The following is a 12954-nucleotide window of genomic DNA, read 5'->3' on the forward strand; positions in this document are numbered from 1 at the left end:
GCCCGGGACAGGTGTTCCGCAGGGTTGGGACCGCCCCGGCAGCACGGACTGCCCCCTCCGCCGGCCCCCGGCTCCCCGAATGCAAATCGCTGCTTTGCCTGGGCCCGGGGCCAGGCGCGGGGACCCTGCCAGGGGGCGTGGCCCGCGGCCGCCGCCCGCCGCGCGGCGTGCTCACCTGGGGAGTGTGGCAATCCCGCCGCGCCGAGTGCTGCCCGGGCGGCCGAGAGCGAGCAGCCGAGCGCGCGACGGCGGTGGCGGCGGCTCCGGCGGCGGCTCCCGCGGCGGTGGCGGCCGGGGGCAGGAGGCAGGAGACCCTGGCTTCCCCCGGGGCCCGGCTGGGGCAGACGCGAGGGGCCTGGGGGGGCGCTGGCTTTGGCCCCTCCTGGGGCAGGATGGTGAATCTGGAACCCATGCACCCAGGTGAGGGGCGGAGAGCACGAGCTCTGACAGGTGTCCCTGCGTGCGGGAAGGGGCGAAGGACAGGGGCGCCGCTCTCGGGGGTCTTGCTCCCCTGAGGCCAGGAGAGGGCGGTGTGGCCAGCGGGTCACCCAGGGCGGGCGGGCGCCTGGAATGTCTGGGGGGCTTGGGGGAAGAATGCAGGTGGGGGCTACAGCGTGGGGGTGGCAGGGCTTCTGAAGGCTCGCAGCACCCCAAGAGCCACAACTTGTGGGACCTGGGCGTGCTGGGCTGTCCTAGGCTCGGGGAAGTTGCCCTGCTCACTTATTGCAGAAGTGTGGCTCACTGGCTCAACCAGGGGTGTGGACCTGGGAGCGCAGAAGTGAGGGAAGTGCTTGTATCCACATGTTGGTGTTTGGTGTCCCCGGCATTTATATGAAGTGGAGGCCAAATGGACATTTGTGCCGTCTAAGAGTGCCTAGGAGAAGCGAACAGAGCTGGGCATTTACAGAGGCACAACCAGGGCAGCTGCTTCGGCGCACGTGTATTGATTAGGGCTTAGGGAAGTACGTCTGGCGAGTATCAGAGGGGAGTCTACCTGTCCTCAGGTATGTTGGGAGAGAAGGTGGAGCAGACCCCATGGATGAAGGTGTACCTGCTCCCCAGCTGTGTGGATCTAGGTGACCTTATAGGCTGATGCACGGCGGGGTTGGGGAGTCCATGTGCAGGGGCTGGGCCGGAGCTCTGTGGGACCCTACCGGAGGAGCAGCCTGCTCAGGGCTCTGTGGGAAGTCCTTCTATCTCTCTGAGAGGGGGTGTGAGAGATACATCAGCAGTGGGTGTATGGCGGGGGAGACCCAGGGGTACCCAGTTCCTGTATTCATTGTTCTATGTCCCATAGATTTAGATTCCAAGCTCTCCTCTCCCCAGGGGTGGGAACCTAGGCCATAGAAATACTCTTCTGGGAGTCAGTTTCCCCTGCATGAAAGGTCTGTGGGCATGGAATGAACCAAGGCCCTCTCCATTCACCACGCTGATCCCTCCTTCCCCATCCAGGGGAGGACAGGGGCTCCTAATACCAGAGGCTGGACTTGGTGCTGGAGTGGGCCTTCTGGGGGTCTGAGGGCCTGAGCAGAGAAGGACTCCAGGTGAAGAAAGCTGATCCTGGTTTGGCCGTTTCAAACCAGCGACTTGCCTCTCAAAAGGGGCAGCACCCAATGCATGGCCTTTATTAAGGACTTCAGGGCTATTGGTGGGAATTTTGTTACCTGGCTTTCTGGAGGAAGAATGGAGGGAGCAATTCTCAAGACCCAACCCAAGGAGCAGGGCAGGCTGGAGAGTTTGGCCCTTCCTGGAGTGGCCAGTCCTGAAATCAAGCAGCAGTGGATGCACAGAGGAGACCCAGGGACCCCAGTTTCCCCAGACATAGTCCTGGTGCGGCTGAGAGAAAGCCAGCTGACAGTGAGGTGTTAACTCTGAGTGGATCCCTGGGCACCAGGACGTGCCAGGAAGGGCTCGGTGAGGCGGAAGGAACCATCCAATTGGGTATCATCCAATGTTTGGGGAAAGTCCATTTCCAGATCCTGAAGCACCAATATGGAGCTGTATATGGCCAGGAGCCCATCCTGGGCTCTCGTTCCTTCACTTCCCACCAAGAAGGCCTCGGCACACGCGGGAAGCAAGACCTCAGGAAGATCAGAGACTTCTTGGGGGTTTTCTACCTCTTGTCTTCTGGAAGCTCCTGCTCTGGGGGAAGTAGGGGGAGGGGGGACCCTGCAACCCAGCAGGGAGGCCACCTGAGGGTGAAGAGGATCTTGCCGAGAGTCCTAGAGGGTGAGGCTGAGGTGAGGAGGCCGAGCCCTCCTTGCCTGGCCTGGGAGGAAGCTCCAGGCTGATGCTTATCAGAAGCCTGGCACCTCCCCCAGCCCTGTCCCCTGCAGGCAGACACCGAGGGGCGCTGCCTCCTCAGGTGGGGTCTGCGTCCACCCGGGCAACCTGAGTCATCTCTCTACATCTGCTTGCTGCCACTCCCCAGCCCACTTCTTCAGCCTGTCTCCCCTTGGGGCTGTCCAGCCTTCCTGTGAGGTTTCTTGGCCCCTTTGTGGTGTCCGGTTCCCCTTCAACAGCACCTCAAAGGGATCGCTCAGTTTGGGACTTTCTGTGAAGCCTCTCTGACTGGGTCTCCATTTGAGGGTTCCCTTTGCTGGGTCTTCTCAGTGGGCTTCTTACTCCAAGGTCGTCTTTTTAGGGTCTTTCATTGAGGGCCCTGCTGTGGGGTCTCTGAGGGAGGGTCCATCTATGGAGTGTCTCCCCGTGGGCCCCTCTCTAGGGTCTCTCAGTTCAGGATCCTCTTTGCGGAAATTTGGTCTCTCTCTCTCTTTTTTAGTTATTTATATATTTATTTGGCTGCGTCGGGTCTTAGTTGTGGCACTTAGGGTCTTTCATTGCAGAACATGGACTCTCTAGTTGTGATGTGCAGATTTAGTTGCTCCATGGCATGTGGGATTTTAGTTCCCTGACTGGGGGTCGAACCCCTGCCCCCTGCATTGCAAGCTGGACTCTTTTATATATATAGGAGTATAGACCATAAAAATGTGATAGTTTCAGGTGGACAGCAGGGGTTCAGCCATACATACACATGTATCCATTCCTCCCCTCCCATTCAGGCTGGCAAGATGGATTCTTAACTCCTGGACCACCAGGAAAATCCTGAAATCTGGTCTCTTTTGAGCCCTATTTTTTCCCTCCCAGTGATCCTGCATCCTGTGGATACTTTATAAACAGCACTTGCCCTGCGAATTCCCAATCTGAGCCCTTGGGGATTCCTCCTGCACTGATTTACTAAAACATTTTGGGGTGGGGTCTGGAGGGGGCGTGGGAGCACACAAAGTAGGGTGTTGACTACCCAGAAGCCCCCCACTCAGCAGCTCCGTGAGCATGTCAGCCCCTGTGCCAGCCCGTCTTTTCACTCTGATAACCTGGGTGCCAGCCATGATCCAGGTCTACCTGGGGCCTCAGCACTTTGTATTTTGTAGAGTGCCTCTCCTTCGACACAAATACCCGAGCATGCATGAGGCCACCAGACACAGGACACCCCAGCCACAGAGGGGCTGCTCCCTCCCAGGCCCCAAACAGGTGGAGGGGTAGACAAGAGTCAGACAGAGGGCTTCCCTGGGGGCGCAGTTAAGAACCTGCCTGCCAGTGCAGGGGACAGGGATTTGATACCTGGTTTGCGAAGATCCCACGTGCCTGAGGGCAACTAAGCTCGTGCACCCCAACCACTGAAGCCCACTCACCTTAGAGCCTGTGCTCCTCAGTAAGAGAATCCTCCACAATGAGAAGCCTGCACACCCAGCAACTAGAGAGCAGTACCCACTTTCCGAAACTAGAGAAATTTGATGTGCAGCAACAAAGACCCAGTGTAGCTAAAAAAAAAAAAAAAAAGGAGTCAAAAACCTCGGGCAGAAGAGACAGAGGAGACAGTGGAATTCAGCCTAAGGGGGACACTTGGTTAGTCCCAGGGCACCTCTTGTTTTGCCTCTTTCCTCACTGTGAGCTGTTCCTCATCAGGGTTGGGAAAGAAGATTCAGGTCTCACAGACTGATACCACTTATGGCTCACGACCCCAGGGTTGGAAGGTCTCATGAGAGGGTGTGCCTTTCTCTTGAAGTGGAGGCGAGAGTTGTCTCCTCCACACAAGAGTTGGAGACATGGCTAGCTTAGAAGTAGGACTGATAGGCCCCTTGAATTGCTTCTGGGAGACGTGCCCCCAGCAGTAGGTGTGGGAGGGAGAAGTCAGGAGGAGCTCCAGTCCCTTCCCAAGAGTTGAAGATGGACCGTAGGAGAGAGGGGAGTGGACCTTTTGCTTTCCCAGCGCCGCCTGGGCCCAGGAGGTCCAGGACACTGTGGGCGCTCAGCCCGCAGCCTGGGGAAGTGCTGCCCCTTGGACTCTGCTCCTACAGGTTCACACACACACATCCTGGTTCACCGATGTGTCAGGAGGGGCTGCTGCTGGGTCATGCCAAGGCATCAGGAGGGCAAGGCCAGCAGCCAACACCTCGCCCCAGCTTCAGAGAATGACGGCGCCAGTGAGGCAGATGAGGGGCTGTCTGGTATCTGGGTTCTTACACAGAGCAGCTGAGCCTCCCCAGGGAAGGGAGTGATGGCAAGGAGCCTCCTCAGTGCCAACTGAGATAAGAACAGCAGAGAAGCCTGGCCCCACCCCACGCCTCCCCCACTCACCTCCGGCAAGTGTTGTCCGACAGGCAAAGGGTTACGGCATCTCGGGGAGTTTCGGTGTTGGCCCATTTTTAGGCTGAGACCCAAGAGCTCATTCTGCCCATCAGCCTCAGCCTCCTACCCAACAGGAACAGGTTCTCAATATCTTAGCATCCTATGGCACTTAAGGGCTTTTACAGATCATCTCAGCCTGCCCCTCCATGCAGACCCACATCTCTGTCCAATCGCAGAGTATCACGATGTTGCTCCCATGATGGGTACATCGAACGAGTAGATGTCCTGGTAGAGTGTGGAGCCTTTGACTCTTTCAAAAGTTATTTTTTGATATGATAGGACTACTAAATAGTAGTAATAACTAAAAAGTTATTTTTTGATAGGACTACCTTTTAATGCTAATTTAAAAGGTCAGAGAGATGGCTTTGCGATAGATTTAAAGATGGTGCAGGGAATGGGTTTTAGAGGAGAGTCTGGGTTACAGGCATAAAATTACAGTTGAGCTAAAAAGTTACCCTTCTTAAACGTCAGAAGTTTGAAATAAGTTGATTCAGAATACTTGGTTATCATCCCAGGCTTACTACTGCTTAAACTCTTCCTGTTCCCATGAGCATTTTTCTAATGAAGTCAGAATTTGGAGAATGCAGATGCCTTTCCACGTAAAGGACAAATTATGATAGTGCTGAGACAGAAAACCAAAGCTGTTTATTGTAATGGGAGAAGGGGACCCCCATCGAACCCTAAGTATCTGGTTAGTTCATTCATTTATTACGTGCTTTCTTTGTGCCAAATGCTGTGCCAGGCTGTTTTCATTCAATATCTTACTTGCTCATCACAATAACTCTGGGAAGTATCATTCTTTCCTTTTCTTTTTTTTTTTTCAGCTGAGAAAACAGGTTCACATGTGTGGCCAGGATTCCCCCTGCTAGTTAGGATGGCACTGGGATTAAATCCAGGTCTGTCTGTCTGCTGTCAAAATCTGTACTCTGCATTCCCAGGACTGCTGAAGCAGATTTAAAAGCCCAATGAGGGTGAGAACTCACCCCCTCCACCAGCTTCCTCATCAGTCTCTGGCTTTTTCTCAGCACTGTTGAGAATCCCTATGGGGGAGTGTGACTGAGCCTGTCTGTGGCAGGCAATGCCCAGCTCAAGGTGCCCAGCTCAAGGGTGGGACTTCATTGGTGGGACAAAGCAAAGCCCGTTTCCCCACTGGAGCAGAAAGTGAGGGCTAGCAGAAATCCTTTGCAGGCGTGTCCAGGTGGCCCACACTAGTTACGCTGCAGATTTATGCATGACAGATTGTACAGAAAGTTTCAAACTGCAGCAGGAAGGACTTTGGTTAGGCTCGCGAAATGCTTTCTCAAGTGTCATGCACTGAGAGGGGTGGCGGGTGTGGTTGCAGGGTTTCCCCTCGAGGTCTGTAACCACACAGGACAGCATGGATGTCTGAGGCGGGCTATACCGGGCTCCACGTATTTATCTGGGAGTGGTCACTTAGGCTGATCTCAAAAATACTCCTCAAACTCCAGTGGCTCCTAAAGTTGCTTACACCCTCCCCTGCTGCTGGGGTGTTCCAAGGTCTGGAGAGCCTTGGGACTCCCCATCTCTGTCTTGCTTGGCGTGACAGTCACCCCTTCTGCATTGCGGTCACTGCTACCCCTGGGACCACAATTTAAATCTCTGCCAGAGCCACACACGTCATTGCCCTAAACTAAATAAATAAATGAGTTTCTTCCCACTTTTCCCCCGGGGGGAGGTCAACCCTTCTCCCTCATCCTGATCCTCTCCAGACCTCAGGCATCCAGACTGCCAACTGCCTGATTACCTGATGCAAATGAAGATGGCCTGCTTACCTGACATTGGCTGGGGAGCTGGGTATGCAAACTGGCTCACCCAGACTTTATCAGATTTGAAAGAGTTAAAATGCTGCCCCAGAGAAGAGGGTGGGGGTAAGGTGGGGGGGGGGGGTCAACCCAATTTGAATAAAATATTCTTCTGTCTTTAACGGCTTCAGTATTTGAGTGGTTTAATGAGAGGAGTCTAGAGAAAGAGAGTTAGTTCAAAGTTACATCTTTTCTTCTCTCTTCTTCTCTCTTTTCTCCTCTCCTGGAGGAGACTTAGGGGCCTCTTAGGTAGTGGCAGCTGTCTGTTGTGGGTAAATGTTTAATTTATTGAAATGAAGCAGGGCAGACAGGCCAGACCAGCAGCACCTGGGGACTGAGACGGGGGCCTTGTGTAGGCCTTCTCTCGCTGTGAGGCACTGACCCGCTCACCGCCCCTCTCTTACTAAGAACTGCAAATGTTGAAGGAGTAGGAGAGAAGGTAAGGATTCCCAAAGAGGGCCACACAGATACTAGGGTTTGCTCCCTAGACAGTGGGCTGACTTCTGAGAATCAGACAGAGAACAGAGGCAGGACTGGGAAAGAAAGGTGAGAAGGGCAGGCCTTGGTTCAAGGGTGCTCTTACCTCCCAGGTTAGAGTTATTATGGTGGGGGTGGGGGGCAGGGTGGGAGATGGATTTCTTACGCTCCTTTAAAAATTACTTACATTCTCCAGATCCCAAATGAAATGAGGATGAAGAATGGGAGGCATTCTCCCCCATGCTCCACCCACCCTCTGTTGTACCCTTCCCCTTGTTTAAATTTTTAACCAGCTGAGCCTGGTGATGGAAGGTAGTGGCAACGAATGCTACAAAGTGGGAGAGACCCTACAGTAGCCCAGGAAAGGGGGAAAGGAGGCTAGCCTGAGAGCAGAGTACATGTGCCCCCAAGCTTATGAATATTCTAATAGTTGTATGTTCAGGAATCAGGAATTTGAAAGTCTGATGGTTGTTGTAATTACACATTCATCTTCACTGTTTAGTTACAGCCACATATGTCAGAGCAAGAAAAATTGTGACCTGTTATTAAAATCAGTTGTGTTTTCCCTGCAGATGTCAAGATGAGTGGGGACGTAGCAGATTCTACAGATGCTCGAAGTGCTCTAAGCCAGGTGGACACAGGTAAGGGTCTTCTCTTCTGGGGATGGAAACAGAAAAGCAAGGGCGGGAGAGGGTTACTGGAATTCATCAAATCATGAATCTCTTATTCATTTCATGTATCCTTTCTGGCTTGGTCTTTCAGCCAATCAGACCCAAAGGCTGAGTCAGGAAATGAAGAGGTTCCCTAGAGATGGGGGTATGACCCTGGAGCCTTTGAACAGTAGACATTGGTCTACAGTAGAACAAAGTCTCTGGAACTAGGCTAGGATAGGGCCTTAGATCCTTAGAAACAAACAAGTGAGGGAGGAGATTCACTTCTCCTTCTCCCCTCCACCATTTTTTCTTTTTGTGACTGCACCATGCAGCATATGGGATTATTAGTCCCCGTACCAGGGATCGAACCCACACTCTCTGCTGTGGAAGCTTGGCATCTTAACCACTGGACCCCCAGGAACGTTCTGAGATTCACTTCTTCATTTGCCATTCCAAGACCCCTAGAAACAGCAGGCTGTGTTCCCAGCTGCTACTGGCTGATGGAAGGCAAAACCTGTCTTTGGTAAATGGGAACTAAGGCCTTTTAACCCCAGATTTCTCAATAATCCTACTCAAGGATCTAACCAAAGAGGCCCATGTACCAGTGTTCGTCTTCTAAATTACATGCATGTGGGTGGTAAATAGACCCAGAAAGGAAGGCTTAGTGCCTGGAGATGATTTTGCTTTGTGAATAAAAGAAAAAGAACAGAAAAGAATTGAGAAGAAAGTTTCATAGCTCCCTGCTTTTAACTCTGACGTCCTTACTTTGAAAGCTCCATATAATTAAAAAGAACTTAAAGAAAGATGAGTATAAATTGTAACACCACCAAATAACTTTAATAGCATCCCAACAAGACCTCAATTAGTCTTTCATCTAGATCATTAGAGGCGTAAAAATTAGAAGTGGAAGAGAATCGATGTCCCCCAGAGCTAAAATCTTTTCCCAAGTCTTCAGGTGCAGTCTCATTCCATTCTTTTTTTTTTTTCCTTTGGTATTTATTTGTTTGGCTGCACCGGATCTTAGTTGTGGTACATGGGATCCCATGGGTTCTGTAGGGTAGGCGGGCTGGCTTAGTTGCCTTGTGGCATGTGGGATCTTAGTTCCCAGACCAGAAATGGAACCCACGTCCCCTGCATTGGAAGGCAGATTCCTAACTACTAGACCACCAGGGAAGTCCCAGTCTAGTTCCATTCTTGAAGCTAAAAGGCTCTGGATCAGAGACAAGAAAACTGGGGGTCTTGTGGAGGCATCTGTAGGATATATTTACCATAAACTTTCCTGCCCGCCCCCCTCCCAGTTTAGTATTGATACTGTCTGTCTGCACAGGTGGTGGCACAGGTTTTATATTTTGCTTTGTGTCTGGGGACAGTTAAGTTAGGAGAGAGTGGGCCAATTACAACCATTGGTCAATTTTTTTATTAGCTGAGTATGTGTTACTATAGGGTCTATGGAGTGGGGCATCTGTTCTTCCCAGTTGTGAAGAAAATTGCCTTTAATCTCCAGAACTCAAGCAAGGCTTTCAAAGCAGTTCTCCTGAAGAGTATCAGGCCTGTCTCTGTTCTGAACTGTTCCCTAGAAAAAGGAGAGTCCAGAAGCCTTGTTTCAGGAGAACCTGGGTCACCCTCCCCCTGTAGCAGGCTGGCTGGAGCCAACTCTGTTCATCTGGGCCAGGTATATTGTCCCAGGTATATGAGGACACAGTTAAGAAAGTGTCCATATGGGTGGAAGAGTGCACTTAGCAGGCTAGGTCTGGAGCTCTGTTATTAGTTATGGGACCAAGTCAAGGTGCCTGTGTCGGGAGCAAGAAGGACCTATAATAAAACCCTGAAAAGTGAGCCAAGAGATGGAGGGAGTTCAGATCCTGAGTAGGGATTGGTTGTTTAGTTGCTCAGTCATGTCCAACCCTTTTACGACCCCATGGACTGTATCCCGCCAGGCTTCTCTGTCCACAGGATTTCCCAGGCAAGACTACTGGAGTGGGTTGCCATTTCCTTTTCCAGGGGATCTTCCCAATCCAGAGATAGAACCCAAGTCTCCTGCATGGAAGGCAGATTCTTTACTGCTGAGCCTCCAGGGAAGTAAAGAATTCACCTGCCAATGCAGGAGCTACGGAAGACACAGGTTCGATTCCAGGTCAGGAAGATCCCTTGGAGAAGGGAATGGAAACTCACTCCAGTATTCTTGCCAGGATAATTCTGTGGACAGAAGAGCCTGGCGGGCTACAGCCCATAGTGTCCCGAAGAGTCAGACACGACTGAGTGGGATTAGGAAGGTTTATTTGTTACCGGCCATCTCCACAGTTCCGGCCTCCTGTCTGGGAGTGTAGGAGCTTGCACAGACTAGGTTGTAGATTCAAGAATCTGAACATAAAAAAAAAAAAAAAAAAAAAGAATCTGAACATAAACTGGATCTTTCAAATACAACTGTCATCCCGGTGACTTGTCAGTTCAAAATGTGACCTTAGACCACTTTGCTTCCCCAGGAGGCAGGAAAAGATAACCTTTGAAGAGTATGGATTTAGAATCAAACAGATGTAGGGTAAAGAAAACAGCTCTGCTGCTTACTAGTTGTGTGATCTGATAAGTTAATTTAGTTTCATCTTTTTTCTAAAATTTATTTTTGTCTATTGATTTGGCTACACTTAGTTGATGAGTTGATTACTGATTAGTTGCAGCATGTGGGATCTAGTTCCCTAATCAGGGATTGAACCCAGGCCCCCTGCATTGGGAACATGGAGTTTTAGCCACTGGACCACCAGGGAAGTCCCAGTTCATGTCTTTTAAAGGGGACAATTAATGTCCATCCTTAGAAAGTAGGTTGAGAGCTGGTGTGTTTAAAGCCATTAGCACAGTCATGACAGCTGTGGCCATCATTTCCTCAAATGACATCATTAAGGTTTTGTGATTCTGGGGTCTTCCCTGGTGGTCCAGCAGTTGGGACTCTGAATTTCCACTGCAAGAGGCGTGGGTTCAATCTTTGGTGGGGGAACTAAGATCCCACATGTCATGAGCCTGGCCAAAAAAAAAAAAAGATGCAATGTACATAATGAACCTTGCTGCTAAGAGTTTTGGGGCTGCAGGTAGCTAGAGTGCCCTTCACCCCTTCACTCAGGCCTCGAGGGTCAACCCTAGGTATTGATTCTGCTCCTTTCTTCCACCACTCAGGGAAGAATCTGTATGAGTCCTCCACTCCAAGGAGACCCTTTAGTCCATGTTGTCTGAAACACCTCTACCCCCAGATCCTTCACTTTTAGGGGCTCAGCTTGGTAGCTGGTAGCATCCATACTTGGGTGATTGTCAAATTACTGCATGTTTTTAAGGGCAAAAAAAAAAAGAGGTAGCTAATTAAAGTAACCAAACTTCCTGGAAAGTCATTCTGACTCATTTTTTATGAAGGAAAACTCATGGTGAGTCACAGTGGTTACCAACCTGGTTTAATGGCTTCCTTTGGATTTTTGAAAGGCGGATTCCCCTTCCAGGCAGTGCATGAATTAAGGGGTAGTTTGTCTCTGGGTTTTAAAGGAACTATAAACAAGGGTGACCTAGAAAGCCCCAGCTCCCAGAGAACACCCTCGGTGTTGTGTGAAATCCCCAAGGGGCACACGGTGGGAGCTGAGAAAGGGAAGTGAATTTCCCATTCATGCTGGCCAGACCGGCAAAGGAGAGCATTCTCCGGTCCAGACACAGACCTCCCTGGCTGTTAGAGACCTGGCAAGGCCGCTCATCCTTCCCTTTCCTGCGTCTGGGCAGACAGAGGTAAATTCAGAGTATCCTTGTGACCGCATGAAGGATCAGAGAAAGCTCCCGATCCCTTGTCCAGTGCTGTTTCCACAACCTGCAGAAGACCAAGCTGTTTCTCTTGTTGCTGTTTTATCGCTCAGTCGTGTCTGACTCTTTGTGACCCTATGGACTATAGCCCACTAGTCTCCTCTGTCCATGGGATTTTCCCAGGCAAGAAATACTGGAGTGGGTTGCTGTTCCCTTCTCCAAAGCTGTTTCTAGGCTTCTAAACTTTTCTGAATCCCTCCTTTGAATCCCTGTTTTTACTTTTCCTTCAGTCTTGAGCTGACATCATTTTTTTTTTTCTGTTCTCCCTTGAGTGGTTGATAAGAAAATAAGCTTACCCACACTTCAAAAGCCCCTGGCTCTGTAACTGACCAGCCCCAAGCACCCACGCAGCTGACCCTATGACTTTTGACCACACCGGTCATGATGTAGCCTCCAACACAAGGGAGGACAGATGGGGTGGTCTTGGGAAAAAGAAGATTAAGACCAGTCACATCTACGGAGCCTCCTTCCCGTACCCAGGCCCATGGAGCCAGCTGTAACTACATCACCTCATTTCATTCTTACAATCCACGTTTTTATCAATGAGGAAATTGTGACTCAGAATGAAAAACTAACTAGCCCAGGATCACACAGTTTCTAACCAGGAATCAACTCGGACCTGCTTGATTCAGGCTGTTAACTCCCTGCAGATTACTGGGCAAGTGTTCCCTACCTGGATGTTGATTTTCCTCCCCATTAAGGAGGATTTGGGGGCTTCTCAGTGTAAAGAATCAGGAGACAGGTGGGGAGGGTTGTTGATTCCTGGGCTGGGAAGATCCCCTGAAGTAGGCAAAGACAACCCACTGCAGTATTCTTGCCTAGGAAATCTGGTGGACAGTGGAGCCTGGCAGGGTACAGTCCATGGGGTTGCAAAGAGTCAGACACCACTGAGCAATTAAATAACAACAACAAAGGAGGGTTTGGGGCTGGATAATCTTTAAGGGCTGGATTTTTAAAGATGTGTACGCAACTCTGCTTTTCAAAAATTTCATTCATCGGTTCACACACCCACATGGTGCGTTTGTGTGTGGGCCTCCTCAGGCCCGAGCTGCCTGTCCACCCCATTGCCTCCCTCGGCCCCTACATCCCCTCCTTCCTTCATCCCTCTCGGCCCACTCTCCTCTGACTCCTCCAGCTGCCTTGCTGAGTTCAGGCTCCGATCTCTCCTCTGACTTCGCTGGCAGGTCCCCTTGTATCAGACCCTGGGTTCAGAAAGATGAAGAAACCGTCCCTGTCTTCAAGGAGCTTTTCTCCAGGACTTCATGGTGGAGTGGATAACAGAGGCAACTTGTGTCTGCCAAGAGCAACTTGAACAAAGCATTTGGCCTTTACAACAGTTCTATGCAGCTAGATGGCACCATCCCACTTTGCCGATGGGGAAATTGAGGCTGGTTAGCCAACTTCCCCAAGGTTCTGAATCTAGCAAGTGATGTAATTAAACCTGGGTCTTCCTAGTGACTTTTTTTTTTAATAATTTTATTTAC

At 50.8% G+C, this 12954-nt stretch overlaps 1 protein-coding gene across 3 annotated transcripts in view; it reads left to right on the forward strand.

The window, feature by feature from the left end:
• Positions 1-304: 304 nt before the first annotated feature.
• POU2F3 (POU class 2 homeobox 3) overlaps positions 305-12954 on the forward strand; it is an 88354-nt gene continuing 75704 nt past the window's right edge. For 2 of the 3 annotated variants that reach the window (XM_061146092.1, XM_061146099.1), the window contains exons 1-2: positions 6651-6951; positions 7562-7630. In XM_061146092.1, the coding sequence (XP_061002075.1) occupies positions 7570-7630 (61 nt within the window). In that variant the 5' untranslated portion in view covers positions 6651-6951; positions 7562-7569. Of the gene's footprint in view, positions 421-6650; positions 6952-7561; positions 7631-12954 lie in introns of those variants that run through there. The other variant, XM_061146087.1, reaches the window with a different exon arrangement.

Source organism: Dama dama, chromosome 1, assembly GCF_033118175.1.
Source record: "Dama dama isolate Ldn47 chromosome 1, ASM3311817v1, whole genome shotgun sequence".
NCBI classification, from domain to species: domain Eukaryota; kingdom Metazoa; phylum Chordata; class Mammalia; order Artiodactyla; family Cervidae; genus Dama; species Dama dama.